This window comes from Balearica regulorum, chromosome 3, assembly GCF_011004875.1.
Source record: "Balearica regulorum gibbericeps isolate bBalReg1 chromosome 3, bBalReg1.pri, whole genome shotgun sequence".
In the NCBI taxonomy this organism is placed as follows: Eukaryota; Metazoa; Chordata; class Aves; order Gruiformes; family Gruidae; genus Balearica; species Balearica regulorum.
In genome coordinates this window covers 54,507,526-54,528,524 of record NC_046186.1, presented here as the reverse complement: position 1 = coordinate 54,528,524, position 20,999 = coordinate 54,507,526, and the positions used below count along the sequence as shown (strand labels likewise).

The window sequence follows — 20,999 nt, the reverse complement described above, 5'->3', positions numbered from 1 at the left end:
GCAGCTATACTACTCACTAATTTACACAGATATGCCTTTCTGGTTCTCATCCTTTCGTCTGTAGCTGGAAACTTGGTGGTACGTTTGTGGTTTAAAGCCTTTTGCTAGCCCTGCAAACCGAGCTGTGGCTGGGGGGAGCTGGCGGGGAGGCAGAGTTTCACAGAGTGTGGCTGACCAATGTGTTTGCTCTAGGCCAACATTTCCAAAACAAGCCACAGAATGACTCTGGAAAAGGTATTAGAAGGGTGTTTTACAGAATGTACCTCTCTCTTGGCAATTTCCCTTGGTATATTTGAGGTTTGTAGCTTTAGGCTGGAATATAGACTGCAACATAGCAAGTATCAGAAGCGTAAATAAATTGTGGCACTGTATGAGTTTTCTGGTTTGAGATATCTTTACAATGTGCATACATGCATAGAACATGGTTGCAAAAACCAGGTCTATCACATGTTCTGGTGTAGAAATAACTGCTGAGAAGATCTGAAATGGTCTCTCGGAACAACTTTTTATTCCTTGATCTTATGCATGAAGTAGGTAACATGCTGAACAGAGGGATTAGTAAACTAAATGCTTGCTGTGTTTTTTATACAGCTAAGCACCTCGTTCATCTAATAATTTATGTCTTCCTTTAGATATGGTGTATCAATAAAGTTCAATAAGGCAAAATGATAGATTGAGGATAGATAGATAGATAGAGGGTCTTCATCCCCACTTTGTAATCAAGCGATATGTACTGCAGTTGCAAAGTTACTGCAGTATTACTGCTACAACTATTGCTACAAACCATCAAAAATAACGTGTGATCCCTCCGGGGATAAATGTTAGTGGAAATCAGAAGATCAGCCATAATTGTACCTTTGACGCAGCCTTGATGTAAGAAGGTAGAAAGCCTGAGCTGGTTTCTCAATTAGGTGAATTTTTGGAGAACAAGACATTGCCTGTGATGGCCTTGTTTTCCAGATGACAGGAGAATGTTTTAGGCTCTAGCTCTATGCATAATCATGCAGTTTCAAAAGCGATACACACATTAAAAATGAAAAAGCGAGAGAAGCACAGTCATTTCAACTGTAATGGGATAAGTGAGCTGATTGAGGAAGGATAACAAGCCAGATCAGAGAGAAACATATTTGGAAGTGTGAAAACCCCAAGTAACTTTGCATGTGTTTGTCTCCTAATGTAACTCACCATTGAAAGTAGAAACAGCAAAATATTGTGGGGAAGTCCTGACCAAGCTCAGAAACTAATCTATGGTCTGTTAAATGTTGCATCCTATTTCTAACATAGGATAAATTAAACTTCTAATATTTGCAGAGACAAACAAAAAACTGGTGTATCAGACAACTATTAAAAGCACAAACGTCAAAGTAATTAATAGCCACTAGCATTAACTGTTGCATGATATGAACAGAGTATTTTTTAATGTATTTTTGGATACATGTAATCTCAGAAATAGATCTACAGTATTACAAAGTTACTATGAATACTACATGTTCATTAGAAAAAAAAAAAAAGCCATCTTCCTTACCTGCTATTGCTTCAAGACTAGGGATTGCAATAGTGCTGTAAGTGCTAATACATTTACAGGACCACGTGTGAACTAAGGTTTCCTCTGCATTTTCCAGACCTGGCAATCTGTCCATGAAGAAAGAACCCCACTGTTTAGACACAAAGTAAGGAGCTTTGAGCTGATCACCCTGAAAGAAAAAATAAATAAATATGTAATCTTAAAAAAAGAAAAAGAAATCTTCTTTCTCTATCCAGCCATAAGCATTAGTTTAAGGAACTCTAGTGTTCCTCTGATTTTCTGGGAAAACTGTATTCTATCTCAGGAGCAATGTGACTTGAAAATATACAGAAAAACAAGAACAATCTTGCTCCCATAAGTCCTCAAGCTCCTATTTATGTAATTTATGGATTCCCTAGGACATAAAAAATTGGCTTTATATATTTTTCCATTAAAAAATCTTCTCCTTTCCCCATTTTTCTGTTTTCAATAGTGTGAAAGCCTGCTGCCTTTGCTGGAGAAGCTGGGTAGCTGCAGCCCAAACTGTAACCCAGCCTGGACCTCCGCCTGGGAGAAAGGAGTCTCCTGGTGCTGGATGAAGTAACTGCAAGGAACGCATCATGCCACCTGTGTCATGTTATCTGTTTCTGAGCTGAGGAATGAGTGAGAAAAGAGCCGCATGGAGAGCCATTCAGTTGCCTAGCAAATTGTGACAAATTGATTTTTTTTCATGTATATTTTCAGACAACAACATGTAGACTCATTATGTTTTAAAGAAAACATTAAAGCGGCATTGGGAAAACTGATTTTTTTAGCAGTTCATCTTGAAATCTGCTATATATTGCCATAAGCAAAGCTCCAGGAGGCCTCTACAGAAAGATGAAAAAATGGAAAACAAAACTGTGAAATACACTATAGAAAATCTGTTGAAGTAATTTGTGTGCAAAGTAACTTTTCAGACCAGCAAAGCATAGAAGAACAGATATCCTAGCATGTGCCTCCAGATTCGTGAACTTTTGTACTTTATTTTCCATTTAACCCCTTTCTTAATAGTTTTGAGAATCTGTTGGAATAATTTGTGTTTATGACAGAGGTCTGTGGCTTTTGATCACAAGAAAGCTGTTGATCCAGCCAAACAGACCATGTCAGTAAACACAGAGCCATTCTTTTTGTGATTCTCTATAACAGTTTTTTCTCTGAGCATAGCTGGGGTGGGAGGAAGTATTGATTTGGACAAAAACAGATATTGGTTTCTGTCTTCTGATGTGAATAGGTTGGAAAAAAACCTCCCCATATCTTTTGTTTCAAAACCAGTAGTTAAGAGCTGCACTCTTTTGTGTTACTCTTTTTTGCCTCACACACAGGAACAGCATCTCACTTTTTTTTTTCCCCCCAATCTTATCTTTCCATGCAAATCCTAGGACTTTATAATTAAATGTAGATGCCATGCTGAATTAAAATCCATTTCCCAGCTGGATGACACATGCAGAAAACTCTTAAGGCTGTTACAGCTGTTCAGGTGATTAACCAAAACAACAGCCCCAGTACTGGCCCAAATAAGCATATGCACAAAAGACAGGGCCTTGTTTATTGGCAAGAGAAAAAATCTGAGGTTTCTGCTTTTTGAAATGTATGACTGGTTCAATAGGTAATTAAAATTGCAATCTGAGGAAATGAAACGATTTTTTCAGAGGTCTGATTCTCAGAGTGGGTATTTCTTCCTTATTAAGGAGGAGGGAGTTACATTTTGAATTTACAGCCCAAGCCCTTAGTAAAACCAAACCCAGTTAGATATGAAAGTTTTCATCAAGGCACCTGGTAGAGAACTCCCATCATTTTGCTACTGGCTTATCTCCATATGACAGGAGCAGTTTGATAGGCTAAATCTTGATCTCAAATCTGAAAAGAGCTGTCAAAACTTTGCCAACATCCTTAGGAAACATCAGACATCGCTCCCCCTGCCATCCCTAACTGATGCGTACAAGATGTTCATATCTCCTCTGCAGCATACCTAGCCTGCAGTGAAGGACAGACCACGTACCATGAATCTATACATCTGTGAAATGGGGCAAAAGTCCCCTGTTAACATTGCTACTTCTCACACGCCTGGAGGCACACATTCAACAGTGGGGCAAAGGAGCTCTGCAAGGTGCACCAGCCACTCCTGTAGTCCCCAGACAGGCAGCAGGGCAGTAGATCCTGGGAACTGCTGAGCAATCCCTCTTTCTTATGCAAAACCCCCAAATATGTGGTTTTTCTCTCAGGCATATTGGCCAGACAGTAGCAGGTCAGATGTTGATTGTGTCAGTTGAGGGTACAAAGTGTCAAAGACTACGGTCTAGACTTCAGAGGAATAATGATAGTACGAGTCCCAGGGCTTTCCACCAAGTTAAACCACCTGGAATACTTGCTATCACCTTTGCTTTATTAAGTGCAGATGAATAGGGCCTGTTAACAGTGCAGACAGAATCAGTTAATAGGACCCTTGGGTAACACTGATTTCTCAGCTTACAAATGACCTTTCTAAAATACATATAGGCAGGGAGCTGAGCACTGAAGTTTTTCTACATTTGGTAGAGAGATGAAAGAAAGAAGGATGTAAAGGAGACAGGAGCAAAAAATCAAGCTGTTAGTATTTTTTAAAGGCATTATTTAGATGGAGATTTGCCATCTATGCCATCGTCTTTGTACCAAGCGCAGAGCACTGCATCCAATATGACGGATGGTACTGATGGCCGTGTGCTTTGTGCCAAGGTAGTAACACCACCACTGACTCATAGTGCCAGAAAAAATCAATGCTTGGAATACATTTTTGCCGGTATAACGGCAAGTTTTTGAAGTGTTTCTGCAAGCACAGCTGTGCTGGTCACAACAACCAGATGTCCCTGAATAACACACCCATGCTGGGTGTGCAAATGAGCAAGCCTGTCACCGGTCTAACTTTTGCTCAGAACCTGCCCCACACAAGTCATGTGCAAATATAAAACATTTCACCCATGATCATTGTACCTAAACCACAACATGGATCACTTTAAGCAGACTTTAAAATAAAATGCATTTCACTTCAGGATATTGCTTTAAGGATACTGCTTTAAATCACCGGGCTTCACAAAAGCCCATCAGGTTGTTCCTGAAAGCGCTGTTAGATTTGTGTTAAAGATAAATGGGAATAAAGAGACAAACAGAGCCAAAAGTCACAGAGTAATTAGTCTTGTCTATGGGAGTCCCGGAAGTTTGGGGAATTAAGGGCCCTGACCCCCTCCTAGCCAGCCACTAGGCAATACTGTAAAAATGAGTATTTCCTTCTAACTGCAGAAGTATCATCTATATCCGCCAATAAATGCTTCGATTTCTGCTCCATTCATTACTATAGCCCAAGGTTTTTACACACTGACTAGCTCCTCTGTAATCATTTCCCTCGAAATTCTGGGACAAATTCCAGCTTTTCCTGGAGTTTTCATTGATGAAATTGATCACACATTTAAAGAACAGAAGGCAAACCCAAAGCTTCCAGCCAAGCAAACAAACCCCCAGATCTGGGAGGAATCTTGTTTCAACACAATGCTTGGTATTTTTTTCCCCCCTGCATGCTGCAATTCACTTAGGAGCCAAGTAATTGCATGAATAGTTTTTAGTTTGCTATTCTCTTGCTCATTTGGTTATGACTCATATACTTCAAAGAACTGCAGTTGTTACCATAATTTCACAGTTATGTGTATCTGGCTTATATCAAGCATTTAATTGAAGGGAAAAGACAAAAACTGCTAATGCAAATGGAAATTACTAGCCTCCCGGTTTATGTGAGAGGAGGTTGTTTTCTTCCCCTCTCTCTGTTAGTGATGAAATACCAGTCAAACAACTGAAAATAGGATTTTGTAATTTATTTCTGAAAAATGCAATTGCAAATTAGAAGCAATACTTTATTTTTTAATAATATTTTGTAAAGATTGATAGAAGGGAGGATTGCATCTTGTATGAACGTTTCAGTCCCTCTCTGCACACACAGCATGGCATAGAAAATCTGCAGTAGTAGCGTTTTTTTTTTTTTTTATTGCCAGTGAATGAGAAGACTGATGAATAGGACTAAATCTAATTTGTTAGTGCCTAATTTTCAAAGAACACCTGACTTTGAGTTGGCTTTTCTCTCCTCTTAACCAAAAGGTTAACGGGAGAAGTTGATTAGGTGAATGAAAATAAAACTTTCATAGGCCTGTAAAGGGAGTCCCTTTGAACTAGTCCTGTTAAGTTAGTGGTGTCCAGTCAACTGCAGAGATATGGATGTGACCCGTCGTTCAGACTCCAGTGAGCAGCGTGGTAATGAAATAACACCACTGACCTGCCACGGCCCCCCTGGTTCAGGTTCCTTTAATCAATGCAATTCATTTCTCCCTTGCTTGCTTGCTGTCACTGGTAGCGGATGTAAACCGAACAGGGGTTGTGGGTGGCAGGGGTGGTGTCTCCCCGAGATACTGCAATCTCTTATCAGGGATACTGTAGTGTTAGTGAAATGTCAAGCACCTGTCTAAAAGTCTCAATTTCCTGCTTGATAACTGCAGCGATAGAGGAAATGGATCTTGTGAGCAGTACACCAGAGGTATTGCAACAAGATAAAACCAAGTCATCATCAAGGGCTTAGAAACACATCACTCAATACCCCTTTCCTTGTATTTCTAGGAAAAGAAACATTTTCTGGCTGTCTGTTTAAAAACGTGTGCTTCAAAAGCACATACTGAACATGCTTAAGAAACCATGGTTGAATAAAAACCCCCAAACCTTACAGACATGTAAGCAGAAATGCAGCAGAGTCTCCAGTCAGAGAATGAACAAATTTGTGGAGGAGAATGAGTTATTTTTATAGCATTAAATAATTAAATCAAATTATATTAACCTATGTAGCACTACTACTCACTCTTCCTTTCCTTTCCCCCTTTCTTACTGAGAAACACATTTTTCTTGACAGGAGACTTGAGTTTGTTTTCATTTTTGTTTTTCTACAACCCAGGAAAAAGCCTAAATATTAATGATTACATTATTTCAGGGACTGAAATGTCCTTGTCTGACCTAAGTTTAGAAATCAGGACAGAGGGGGAAAATATTGGATACATCTATTAAAAAAAGTAGAGAAATAGGAGTCACATCTATATTGTTTTAGTCCCATTGAAGGAATCATTTTCTCCACTAAAAACAAGGGCTTTTGAAACACTTCTTAGATTAAAAACATCTCTACTACAAAATCTCACAAAAATCTTCCCATCAGTAAGTTAACTTTTTAATCACAAGGTGTAATTATTTAAAAAAAAAAAAAGTTAAGTGCTTTTCAAAGCAAAGTTGAAAATACATATCTACATCTCTGCAATTAGAAAGAAATGACCTCTTTATTTAGGAACATAAGAAAAAAAGAAACACTCCAAACGGCAAGTGAAGCTGCTCTGTAGTTCCTACATAGAACACCCTGGAGATACAACGCCACTGCCTCGGCCATCCGAGCGCCATTCCTTATTGACTTTATTCTTTGGCAGCAGAGAGAAGGATAAAGCGTAGTGACCTTCCATCTTCTGGGGAGGGGATTAAAGCGTGGCAGTTGCACTAAGGCAACTTCTCAGGTGTGATCAACCTGAAAATTTCATTATTTATCTGATATCAGTAGTCTGCATTGGACTAGACTTTGAAACAGCCCCTCTTATCTGAGCGCAGCTGTCACCAAAATAAACAACCTACGAGGGAAGCAGCAAATTAAAAGTTCTTTGTATATAAGGAAAGCACAAGCAAACTGTATTTCATGGAGAGAGAAAGAGAGCTTTAAAACAACCTAAAAAAAGGTTCCTCCGTGTTTACAGTTGGCCATGACATGCAGGGAAACGTCGTGAACTCGGCAAGGTTCAGGTGCTGGATTTGTAATAAACGGCCATGAAATTTGTCCTTGTAGGACACAGGACAGGTTCTTGTTACTGAAGACTATGTTTTTTGGTTAAGGGACTGCACATACAGCTCTTTTTTTCTGAGATCTGTGATTTAGCTCCAGGTAGAGGCTCTGTGCCACCCATGCAGCGCTGAGCTGGGACAGGACGGCACCTCCTAGTGTGGCCAGGAGGGTACATCTGCGAGGGATGCTGATGCTGACAGCAGCCTGGTAAGATAAGCAGGCTCATACTCAGTGCAGGTGGCATGAGGCTTTTTTGTAACTTACTTTCTTCTGTTCCAGGAAACATCTGCAAGGAACCCTTACCTCATATTTTCCTTTCTTCTCCAAGGGCTCCGATTCAGCCTCCACAGACACCGTAACTTTGTCCCCTAGAAGCTCCTCTAAGATGAAGACGGTTTCCCAGTTGCTATAGTGACGTGCTGGGAAAATATCTGAGTGCATGCTGTCACCAAAATAAACAACCTACAAGGGAAGCAGCAAATTAAAAGTTCGTTGTATATGAGGAAAACATAAGCAAACTGTATTTCACAGAGAGAGAAAAAGAACTTTAAAACAACCTAATAAAAATTCCTCCATGTTTATAGTTGGCCGTGACACACAGAGATGTTATTAATGTCACAGTTTGGGGTTTTATCTTCAACCAGCTCTGTAAGAAAAAGGCTGGCCCCGCACATCCTCCTCGCTCTTACCCTCCAGGGGCGTTGCACAGGGATGCCTGGCTGGGGCTGGCACACGGGACGCCGCTGAGATTTTTGACTGACAGAAATAGCCTGCCAGGGAGCAGTGGAAAAGACTACCAAGAAAATACACTAAACAACAGGAATGAATTTTGGACAACTTTGGAAACAAGGGGAAACACAGAGAATCTCTTGGCTCAGAGCTCTTCTGTGCCCAGGGGGTAATCTACCCACTAGGGAAAATGTGGTCCCACCATCTTCAGTGGCATTTTCACCCACCCAGGCCTGTAATTAAAATAACACGATCCTCGTTTTCACTGATGCGACCTTTTAATCGATTTGATCTGCTTCCTCAGGGAAATTGTTTATGTCCTGATTACAGTCTGATTCTCCTCAAAGTTGCCAAAATGCATGACCATGCACACAGAATAAAAGATCTAGACAGTTTACATATTCTACTGATAAGAAGACTAATATTCTGCTTCCAGTTCTGGACTGCAGTCTGTTAGACAACAGCAAGAATAACCAGATCAAAAACTTGTGATCAATCATATCAATAACTTTAATGAAAGCTTGTCTGGTGAATTTTAGACTGAAGCAGGGTATTCTTAGAAAGATTTACTCTCACTTATAACATACCTTGGGATCCAACTTGCCAGTCATCTTCTTCAGTAGTTCATAAAGCTGGATAGCGTTACCTTGGGAATACCAGCCAGGCTTGTCCAGTGATAGCAGAGCCTCCTGCTCCTCATCATTCTCTGAAATCACCAAGCAAAATCACTCATTGTTAGTGAGAACAGCCCATGCTCCTGTATTCGTGAGATGTGTGAGAAGCTGCCTGTGCACAGCTTGGAGATCGTGGTCCATTTTGACATTAAACCAGCTCCAGTGTCTGGCTCAAGTCCTGGTACTGACTGTGGGTTCAGTCAAGGTGTTTGGTAGCTGGGCGTAGGCAGGCATTTGTGAGGAAAGAAGCAGCTGAGCCTCATCTGCAAGAGCTACAGAAGAGCTGAGGAATCAAAGTCATAGGCTTTGCCTCCCAAACATGGCAGCAGTGAAGGCAGGAAACCACACGGACCAGACTGATGGAGAAACTGCTACAGATCTAAGGTGAAACCATGAGATAAGACAGACCGTGAGAGACAGCATGTATGTTTCCCCACAGACAAATTACCTAATGCTTTTAAACACTGACAGAAATACAACAAAACAGACTGAGGTAGCTCTTACGGGCATTCACCAGCCTTAGATCAGCACAAACAATGAGCAGTTCCCAGTTATCATCCAGTTTTGAAGAAATGACGAGAGGACAATATTGCTGCTGGTGGTGTAAGCCACGTTGGCATATATCCACACTGGCAGCTGTCAATGAACTGGAGACATCAGTAGAAGCTGAAACTCCCTGGTCAGCACCCAGCTGTGCCGTAGGCTTCACTTCTACCTGGTCCCAAAGCGGCTGGATCTGTCCTGGTGTCCAGGTAACCTTATTGTTCATTCAGATCCATGTGCTATTGCCAGATGAACTCCTTTTAGCTTCTTGCTGGAGCCAAAATACTAGCCTTAGTGAAGCGATAAACTAGAATTTAATCAGAAATATTAATATTAATGTCTTCTGTCCATTGAAGTGGTTAAACAAAAGGGTGGTTTTGTTATTCAGTCTCAAACATGTCTTATTTTTTATGATAGTGACAGAGGGGTTAGCAGCCAATACAGTACTTTGATCTGACTTAGGTGTAACATCAGGACTTCAGTTTTTCTCCTGCTTTATATAATTTTTCAAAGTACTTGAAATTTGTTAGGAAGAGGACTAAGACAGAGCAAACTTCATTTGGTTAGAGACTGCTGAAAGCTGGAATGCTAATTTTGGAGAACAGTGAAATGACAAGACAACTTTATGTTTAAGAGCACTGAAGATGTACATGGTGCAGCACATTGGTCCTTGAAAAATAAAAAAAGAAGGAAAAAGAGGCAAATAGGTATGGGGAAAGAGGCAGTAAATCATTCTCTAGCATTATGAATACAAGAACTTGAATAAACACAGGATTTATTCTCAGACAAAACAATTCTATATTAAGGGTGTTTTATAAACTAGGAAAAAACAAGGAAATTCAAAGTTGACACTAACAATTCACATAGAACTTGTGTGGAAATGTATTTTCCTTTGTTCTTCTTCAGAAACCTTATAAGAATATTAAGTATGATAGCATCCATAAAAAAAAATAATCTTCATTTCCTGAATTTTAAAATAGTTTTGACCAAACAACTTTTGATCAAACAGAAGTCGTCAAACTTCAGCAAATTTGTTTTATTTTCCTTGTATTTTTAGACATATTTGTAAGGCTGGCTGAACAAGTAGACACAATCTTCAAATGATATGGATGTAGAAAAAGAAACTCATGAAGACAACTCTTTTGAGCTGCTATCACAAGTTTCTCAAAATTTGTGAAGGTTTGTATAGCTATCATTGTCTCTCCATTCAGTCAATCAGGAAAATACTACAGAAAAATGGAGCTATTATGAGAAGGATTTTCAGAATACCATTTGCGAATAGGAGCCCTATGTATTACAGCAGCACCAGAAGGCCCCAGCAAAGAGCAAGACTCCGCTTTGCTACCTCTATGGAAAGGCATGAGGGGCAGTCCTGACTGAAAAAAATCACGCTAATTACAAGGTGGAAGATCTCTCTGTGAGATCTATTACTGTCACCCCTAGCAATGGGATTCATCTCACTTAACTCGATGCATCCGGAATTGAGGTTTCTAATTTACAGTTACAGTCTGAACTAGTTGGCCAGGTTCCCTCAGTAGGCAAAAGAGTGTAAGAAGCACTTTCTAGAGGTGTCAGTTCTGGAGAAGGAAAGGATTTAATTAAGTTAGGAACTTTGCTTTTAGGCAATGAAATGAAGGGAAATTTCAAAGCCTGGTTTCCTCTTCTGTGCTTGGAGGCAGCAAACAGCATTGAGATGTCTAATTCATTATGGGAACACCTTGATTTTGGAAGGATCTTCAGAAATCTGAGGAATTAGACCTTTTAAAATATTTGAGTTGTAGGGTTATAGGGATAATGACTCTCAACTGGTAAATCTTGCCTCGAACCATCTCATATGGTTGCTTGTGCTCACACATCTAGGGGTGACTCTGTCAATTTTATTTCTGTAATCTCAAGTGGGAGGAAATTAACGGTGTTTCATTTGTAGTGAGTCATTAACTAGAAGGGTTTCTAATCCACTTATACTTTCCCTGTGGCAAAATATAGTCAAGAAAATTATTCTTCAGCACTGGCTCTTAAGGCCTTTTGTAGTAGTTCAGCCATGTCAAAATTGATATGCAACAACTTAAAAATCCATTAATGACACCATTGGCTCTGGCCTTGTGTTGTATCCTTCAGATAGCAGTTACATGACAGCTCTGAAGGAATCTGCAAATTTCCTGCAAAAATGCTGCATAAACATGCTTATGGTGGTTCCTAATATAGTTTAGATAATCCAAGCCTAACGTCGGCTAAACTTAGACAAGAGAAAAACTGCTGCTGACCTTCCTTCCACTTTGCAGTTATTGATTTGTAAAAGTTCATTCAAAGGTCAGAAATGCTATAAATATTCCTCCAGCAGGAAGCAACACATATATAGGCAGGGATGCTAAATCCTTCAGGTCTTATAAGCTGGGAGGAAAAGGAGACATCCTGACAATTTTAAGCAGACTGGATAACCAAAAAGAATTTCTCAGATGATTTAGATAGAGCAACTTGCTTCCTTCTGAAGTCTAATATATCACTGCAACCTGGATTCCTGTAGACTAAAAACATGCCACAACAAGAAATGTAAAGGTAGCAAGCAAGTAAAATTAAAAATAATTAAACTGAGAAAATCATTCTATAGAACACTCACCCCAACCTCAACAATGATTCAGAGCAATTTTCTGAGGGGAAGTTACCGTTCCTTTTTAAAAACAACACCAAAAAGTTTGACTCATGCTAGGGCAATATTAATATTGCTGGAAAGGCAATTTACATGTTGCTGTGTCTAAGAGCTTGGGAAATGTTTTCTGATTCAGAAATGTACTCCCATCACCATTAGCAGATACAGTTTTTCAGACAAACCTATTCACTAAGAAGACTCAATATCCTTTTTCTTGTGAGAATTTTCTTGCCTGCCTTTAAATGTGCATTGCCGGTTTATAACATGGGCTGAGGAACATCTGGTTTCATTCTGAATGAATATGCAAAAAGTAATCGGTGAAGCTTATTCCCCTTTAAATGACAACTGATGGTAATTTACTTTGGCATGGAGTTGCTCCTTGGGAAAGACTCTGCACACGCTTGCTTACTGCCGTCGGCTTTGTTATCCTTTTATGGGTTATACCCGCCGAGATGGAAACCTGAGCAGATGCAGTGCTGAGGTTGTGTCCACATTGCATGTTCAGCCCAGGATCTGAACCTGGAGCTCTATCCCTAACCTGGCTGGCGTTTGCACTCTTAAACCCTGGCCCATGGCACGGGGCTCTCATTTGGGAAGCCTAAGTTTAAGAAAGAAGCTAAGAGGTGAGGGCGAATTTATGCTTTGACAGTTATTCACCTATACTCAGCCACACCTACACTGAGAATTTTCAACAGCTCACCACCCCTGAGGCCACCACCCTGTGCTGCTCCTCCGGTTAGGGGTTGGGTGCCCTACGGCGAGTGTTGGCTACCCGTCGGGGCGAGGACCCATAGGTGACTCACCTGAGAGCCTGAGGACACCTCACACTTACTTGACTGGGCAGAGACTGGGGTAAGAAATCAACTCCAAGTGCCCGCACACCCTGCCAACCGAAGTTGTGCTAGGTTTAACTGCAGAGTGTGTACAGCTCCCCAGCACCCCGTTCCCTCTTCTGCCTTCCTATCTTTCTCCTGACAGACTTTTACTCCTTTCCATGCAAATCTAGTTAGACCAGCTATTAGGGTTATTGATATTTTTTGTTCCTTTGAACTGTGCAATAGAATAAAAACATGTGGTGGTGACTGTTGCTGCTCATGCCCGTACCTGCTCCTGCCTCTTCCTCCTGATGGGCAGCTCTTGCAGGCTCTCACCGCATGCAGACACTTGGTACAGATGGACATACATGTCTGGCACACTGAAGTCCTGGTTACCACCTCAGGGGGCTTGTAATACAAGTAAATTTTATGATCCACAACTATCATGCTGATATGCCTCTCTGAAATTTAAAATAATGTCATTTCAGGCCCCAAGGGCATTAATATAAAAGCTGGGTTATGTTCCAGCCTGGCTTGCAAGCACAATCTGATTCTAGATGGCATACTGAGTTCATCTCAGAAACGCAAACTCTCTTTTCCAGAAGGGAGGTGAGGGCAGGAAACCACATCATTTTACAGTCAAGACAAAGGGACCTGCATAAGTAAAATCCTTCTGATGGGTTCTTCCAGTTGTAAAGGTAATGAGATGGGATGACACAAGCTGTAGAGTTCCCCTGTGAGCATGCTCTCCATTAAGAAAGTAGGCACGTACAAGCTTGCTGGGGGTACAATGCCATACCCTGTGGGCACCCTTCCGTAGGGCAGTGTCCCAAGTGCCTTTGTATAGACCAACCACCTTTCCCAGGTGGTTTCCAGGGTTCGTGCAGATGTTAGTATGTTTTGCCATCTCTGAATGACGTCTGTGCCCTGGAAGCAGCTGTGAAATCCATTGACCTGGCACATGCACCAGCGCTTCCCAGTCTCCTGTCTGACTGGATGACTGCTGGGAAGTGATAAGGAACAAATTAGTCCCTTAGCATGATGCCTTGAAATGAAAGGTTAAGGCTTCCCAAAGTGAATAGTGATTTTGGCCGTCTCCATTTTTGGCTGTCCAATCTGATGTTTTTCAGAAAAATTGTGAAGATCAGCTCCCCTTCCTGCCCTTGAATCATTCTGCCTTCTTTGGGGTAGCTTATGACTGGTGAGACTAAGGCTGAACTAATCAAAGTAAAAATTCACTTTTAAAAACTGGAACATGAGTTTTAATTTTACATAGGCAGTGATACATCTTTCTTATGCTTAGCAATCCCAACATATATGTGCTCATTCATATGAAGGATTAAATAACAGGTACTACTAAAAGCTAGCAATATTCCAAAAGAATAGATAAAGCTGAGAGAAAAATACAGATACTGTTCTGTGAAAAAAAGGGAACTATTTCATAATATTCACAAGTGCTACTTATCCAATCACTAACTATTCCTTTTCTCACAATGAACTTCTGTTCTTTCGCTCATTTATAAGGCCTGATAAGACCAAAGTACAAGATAGTGTACTTTCAAATTGCCCTGGGCATATAAGAATCACAGACTCCTTAGAGAAGAGAAATAAATAATAATAATAATAGGTGTTACATTTTTAGTTTTTCTAAAACTTTTGTACTTTTTATCAAAATCTGCCTTACTGCTTAATTGTGCCAAGCAACAGGCTATGTAGCAACAAGATTGAAGTTTTACTTCTTTGTAAGAAAATCAATATTTCCTTTAGAGAAGTCAGCAAGTAAGTTTCTTCAGGAAGTTTTGATTACTGTGTTACAGGAGCTGAAAATAACAGCTCACTACAGATTTAGTAATTTGTTTTCAAATCTGTCAAAGCATTAACTTTACAGCTTCCCAGGAACAGTCTGGTTAATGAACAAAGTGTTTCTATTTAAAACATTGATATGATGAAATACAAGCAGGGCCTTTTTTCCTTGGAAAAAGAAAATCACTTTTTGGGAAATGATTCAATTGCAAGTTCATTTTTAAATGTAGTCCATGCGCAGATTTGATGAAGCTTTTTCCATAGTTTTATTTAATTGTATTTATAACTCAGAGAACTTCTATTTTGGAAGGGTAAGAAGGACATAAATATAGAATTTCATTTCTTCCTTGCACATATTTTGTAAGTTTGGTTTGGTTTTTATTTTTTTTGTACCTTTTCAGAGGTACAAAATGGCAAGAAAAGAAACAAATTCCCTTCACACAACAGTTTTATTCTGGACTTCTTTAGTTTTGTAAGAAGGTCCAGAGCCTTATAAATGAGGAAGTCCCAATATCCAAATATCCAAATAACCCTGTCAATATTAACAACACAGTTATCCTAGACATCCCTAGATAATTATGGAGAGAGACAAGCTTTTCCAGACAGCATTTTGAATTCAAGTAAGTTAGGAGAGGTATGGTAATTGGGGAAAAAACTCACATCATAGTCTTTTCAGGAATATGCACTTCAGTTCAAGCAACTACCTATAACCTTTCTCACTAGGGAAAGTGCTTCACTGCTGCACAAAAATTTGAAGAGTGGATGGAAGCAGAAGATAGAGGGAAGCACAGAAGATGAGATGAGGGCCACTAGTCCACTTGAGGGTAGGAAGGCTCTGCAGAGGGATCTGGACAGGCTGGATCGATGGGCTGAGGCCAACTGATGAAGTTCAACACAGTTTAGTGCTGGGTCCTGCTCTTGGGTCACAACAACCTCATGCAACGCTACAGGCTTGGGGAAGAGTGGCTGGAAAGCTGCCTGGCGGAAAAGGACCTGGGGGTATTGGTCAACAGCTGGCTGAACATGAGCCAGCAGTGTGCCCAGGTGGCCAAGAAGGCCAACAGCATCCTGGCTTGTATCAGCAATAGTGTGGCCAGCAGGACTAGGGAAGTGATCGTCCCCCTGTACTCGGCACTGGTGAGGCCACACCTCGAGTACTGTGTTCAGTTTTGGGCCCCTCACTACAAGAAGGACATGGAGGTGCTGGAGCGTGTCCAGAGAAGGGCAATGAGCTGGTGAAGGGTCTGGAGCACAAGTCCTATGAGGAGCGGCTGAGGGAACTGGGGTTGTATAGTCTGGAGAAAAGGAGGCTGAGGGGAGACCTGATCGCTCTCTACAATTGCCTGAAAGGAGGTTGTAATGAGGTGGATGTTGGTCTCTTCTCCCAAGTAACAAGTGATGGGACAAGAGGAAATGGCCTCAAGTTGTGCCAGAGGAGGTTTAGATTGGGTATTAGGAAAAAATTCTTCACATGAAGGGTTATCAATCACTGGAACAGGCTGCCCACGGATGTAGTTGAGTTGCCATCCTTGGAGGTATTTAAAAGATGTGTAGACGCGGTGCTTAGAGAGACATGGTTTAGTGGTTGGACTTGGCAGTGCTAGGTTAATGGTTGGACTTGATGATCTTAAAGGTGTTTTCCACCCAAAATGATTCTATGATTCCAGTCAGTTCTGACCTAACCTGTGACTTCAGAAAAAATGTCTCAATTTTCATAATTAAAATAAAATTGAGAGCCACAAAGCATCTTATTTGCACTGTGCAGACTATAATCTTACAGCTTATTCTAAGTCTCTAAGTCTCTCTAGTAATACCTACTGAAATAAGGCATATTGGAATTTGCTCTTGGACTGTACTCTTCCACACTGAAAATCGACACTGCAGTGTGGTGGGGAAAAACTTCCTGCCATCATTTACTTTGGCCTCACACATTAAAAAAAGGAACAACAAAAAAAAAAGAACAAAAGTTCTTTAATCCTCAGTTACAGAAAGACTGAGAATTTTGTCCCCTACATCTTAATACTTCAGGTATAAACTATACTACATAAACTGAATAGACAATTTGATTCTAAACAACCATATCTTCATAAAGCAATGCACCCTGCTGCATGGAGCCTTTTTTTTTATTTCTTCAGTTCCCTAAAATATGTTATTTCAAAGGGCATAATAATTGTGAAGTAGACATGAACATGGATAGTTATTGCATATATTCATTTGTCTGGAATACACAATAGATATTTTCATTAACTTTTATGTGAAAACTATTTATATAGCCAAATTGAGTTATGATTTATAAGAAAGCTCCATTCTTTTTTCTTAACTTACTACACTATCTTAAATCCCTACTTTAATTTTATTGATTAATTCTGTCTGAAATTTCAGCTTTCCAAGTATCGGCTGCCTGTGAAGGGGGTAGTTTTACATCAACCTTTAAAGACTAACTTAAGATTCAAGGTTCCACAGGTAAAAAAATGAAATTTGGGAATTATAAATAAATAAATAAATAATTCCACCATGCCTTCTGCCTGTTAATAACTGTACAAGCATTCCGTAGCTGCAGATAGCGGCTATTAAAACCTTGCTCAGACTGTCTCTCTGACTCAATAATTAAAAAAGAAGAACTCATAACAGTTTCCTTATCCCAGTGCTGCTGCCAAGCCTGGCAAGCTCAGCAAGCAGCGGCAAGAGCACTCCTGGAGAATGCAGGTGCCCAGCCACTGGAGCCCAGGCATCTCCCTGCTGCTGTGTGGATATTGAAAAACTCAAACATGTTTTTTTTTCCTGCCTGAAAAGGGGAAATTTCTTAAAAAAATAAAAATAGAGACAACTTGAAAATAACTTATTCTCTCAGTGCTTCACAGTATCCTGCTCTTTAGAAGTTGTAAAGTATGCTCATTCCCAATATTTTTAAACAAAACTGGATGCCTTAGAATAAGCAATTTTTCCTGGAAATAAAAGCTAACATCTGAGACTACTGAGAGAGGGGTTGTGGCTCCTGTTGACCTAAGACTTCTTTTTATCACATGGTAGAAGAGAAGCATTACATTACACACTTAAAAATCATACTGCATTTCATATTATTACTATCCCTTCTAGGAAAAACAAACAACTGTTAAAAAAATTTGGGGTTGTGCAGTGCTCCCTTGCCATGAGCAATGTGCACATTAGGGTCCATCACAGAAAGTGCTGAAGAAGGCAATTTGTTTGGAGTTGTGCTGCTGAGTAATTACGTGGTGCTACAAGTTATAGCTAAACAGGAGAAAGAGGAGAACGTAAACTAGGAAGCCTCCCCAGACCATGGGTGTGCTGGAGTTGGGGCCAGCTGGGGAGCAGGATGGCCAAGCCGCAGCTGGCTCCTCAAGCGCGTGCCTTGCTGAGAGGTGTGGCGGAGCTGTGCCTGAGGATGTCCTTGGGAAGGGTGCTCGTCCTTGGGAAGAGTGCTCATCCTTGGGGTGCAGCAGGGAATAAGCATCCTAATGCGGTTAGCGTTTGGGGGATCATAGTCAGCTGCATGAGGGGAGGACACTGCACCCATGGTTTAATCTGGATTAATTTGGCTTTTGGGATAGAAAGTCACCAGTTCTGCCATAGATTTCCTACTTGACCTTGGGTGCTTTGTATGTAAATAGAAGTGTTAAAGCTCCCATATATCAGAAGTCCTATGAGTGTAAATATGTTAAGGTTCATGAAATATTTTGGTACAGTGACAACAACAGCCATTTAAGTGGCTCAGGAGGGCAAAGTGAGATGAAGATGAGAGATGTAGAACTGGATTTATGTAGACTGTATAAAAGAACAAATAATTGCTCTGTGATGTTGCTCAGGCCATGAATGCAGAGATGACAGAGGGAAAACTTCTCCTGGGGTCCAGAGAAACTAAGACATATTTTCATCTTCTTTCCATTGCTTTGTGCCTCTTCTGCCCCTTTGCAACTCCTGGCTACATAGGGTGTGCCCACCAAGCTCCCTGTTGAGATTTACAATCTGTGGCAGATGGGAAGCAGAAGGGAAGGACAAGGCGTGTGCGTGTGACAGAAGACAGAGAGGTGATGGCAAGTTCATTCTTGAGGTCTGGGGACAATGTCATGGCCCTGTGGACAACAGTCATGGATAAATTCAAAGGAGGGACAAAGAACATGACAGGGTTAGAATAACTGGCAGAGACTTCAGATGCTTTCTAAGACTGCTATGGGGCCAGGCATGTCAGGGAACACCAGATTGAAAAAGAACAAGAAATCCTGTTCCTATTAGATCTGTTGAGATATATTAGAAAAATATTAAGAAATTAATTTTCTAACAAAGAGGAAAAGTTTTTATGTGTGAAACAGTCACTGTAAATCTCAGAACAATGTAGCCGGGCTGGAGATGGCAAGGAAAAATGGAAACTATTCCTCTCTGGCAAAGTACGTTTAGTTACTCTTTGATGGGAAGACCAACATGAAAGCTTTGTAGTAATGAGTTTTTTGAAGAAGTAAAAGAGAAATGATCCCCATGACACTTCCTATAATACTTTTCCAGTGCCTTATCTGTGCATTTTGTGTGGTTTGCAAAACCACTTAGTCTTTATATGAAAATGCACTTTACCTTGTTTCTGAGAACCAAGAGCATTGTGCCAGATCTCCACGTGCAGGAATTTCACAGATAAAATCTCTTGCCACTATTGTTCCAGAAAAAATAATCTTGGAAGGCTCTGGCAGTATCACAGAGACACCTGGGATCTGTGGACAGTAATAATATATAAAGTGGTTTCACAGCAGATAAGAATCAGATTAGGATGAATGTGTTTACTAATGAAGAGAAGTCCTGGGGTCACTAACTCTACCTAGAAAAACATGCAACATACATGTTGAAGTTTAAGACATCTGGAGTCCTATGTGAATAATAAAGAAAGACTGAAGAACAAAGGAAGTGAGGAAGAAGATGGTGCGTCACTTTTATGTTTTCCTGAGCCTTCAGGTTGTAAGAAGTAATTCCCTTCTGAACATCAGCTGCAGAGGACTTGCTACTCATCTAAACAATGCAATGTCCCACAACTGCTTGCCAGCCAAGAAATGTTTTGTGTTCTCTCACCTTTTATTTCCCTTTATTGAGTGGGAGAGGAAGAGCTGCTCCTGAACTAGGTAACTCTCTAACCACCTGCGATTTCCCCCATGCGCAATAAATCCACACCTGCTATTTGTTGCAGCTCTCCTTTGCCACTTACTGCTTTGCAGTTCTCCCGAGTGCTTTGTAAACTAGGTAAACCTTGGTATTTAGAAACTGGGAAACCGAGGCAGAGATTCACTGTCATATCAAAGTGAACCGGATCTCGGCCCAGGCTTTGGTCATGATTCCTCCTCGTGTTCTCCGCTCATTTCTTGGGCTTCCTAACCAGCTCCTTTCACTACTTGCTTCCAATAGCAGATCTGATGCCTGTGGTACAAAAATCAACACATGTTTTCTGCGAAAAACAATTCTACAGACTAACCTTAATAAAAGCTTGACATTTTGGAAGAACACACAAGAGAACTCTAAAGCTCCTTAATGAAAACCAGCACTTACAGATTCATGGAAACTATGCTGAAGGGAAGCTTTCTGCAATGGTTGCCAGCCCTCGTTCTGCCAGGAATGTACCATACACAACTCTCCTTTTTTGCTCTACTACAAACTGCCTCAGTCCCAATTTCCAAATTAATTAAAAAACAAATCACAAGGTAACTCTTTATGAAGTTCTCTGTCTAATCATCTACTTATTTTTGAATCCCTCAGAAGAAGCCAATTAAACAAAGAAGAAAGATTAACAACACACACCCCCCCCCATTTCCATCACATATTGCTTACACGTGTGATCTATGCAAAGAATGATTTTTCTCTGCAAAGTCATACTGATAAGTCCCCCCCATGACGTAGGTAACCCTTCTTTCTTCCAGAAATTCCTTGTGGATTTTGACAGCTGTTTAAGAACTAAAATGTGAAGTTTAAACTAAACCAACCTAATTCACACAGGTTTGCATTGAGTCTTAGTGGTGTGGTAAAGTTTACAAACTTGTATTGATCCATCCTGTAGGTATAGGAGTAGACCTGCACTGATCACAGCTTTCGACTCAGCAAGTAGCCTGGTTCTATTCACTTGCTAATACACTGGTGCCTAGATACATTTGAGATGCCCTAAGGTCCTCCAGCACTTTAGTCCAGTTGTAAACTGGGAAGGCACGGGTCTTCGATAAGTCCTGTGCCACTTCTGCTAGACCTGTGTTTGGGTTCCCTGGGGCTCTTGATTAGCACTGGAGGCCTATAATTAGGCAATGAATGCACCATGGCTGGGATTCAGCCCCAGATGCAGAAACATAATGTAAAGGCTCCATAGTAGGAAGCACAGCCA

The 20,999-nt window shown here is 40.6% G+C and overlaps 1 protein-coding gene across 2 annotated transcripts in view; it reads right to left on the bottom strand.

The window, feature by feature from the left end:
* The window catches only part of NT5DC1 (5'-nucleotidase domain containing 1), a 150,351-nt gene that overhangs the window by 11,810 nt on the left and 117,542 nt on the right, over positions 1-20,999 (bottom strand). For both annotated transcript variants that reach the window (XM_075747942.1, XM_075747943.1), the window contains exons 9-11: positions 8,744-8,862; positions 7,731-7,889; positions 1,526-1,694 (exon numbers count right to left, since the gene is read on the bottom strand). In XM_075747942.1, the coding sequence (XP_075604057.1) occupies positions 1,526-1,694; positions 7,731-7,889; positions 8,744-8,862 (447 nt within the window). The remainder of the gene's footprint in view (positions 1-1,525; positions 1,695-7,730; positions 7,890-8,743; positions 8,863-20,999) is intronic.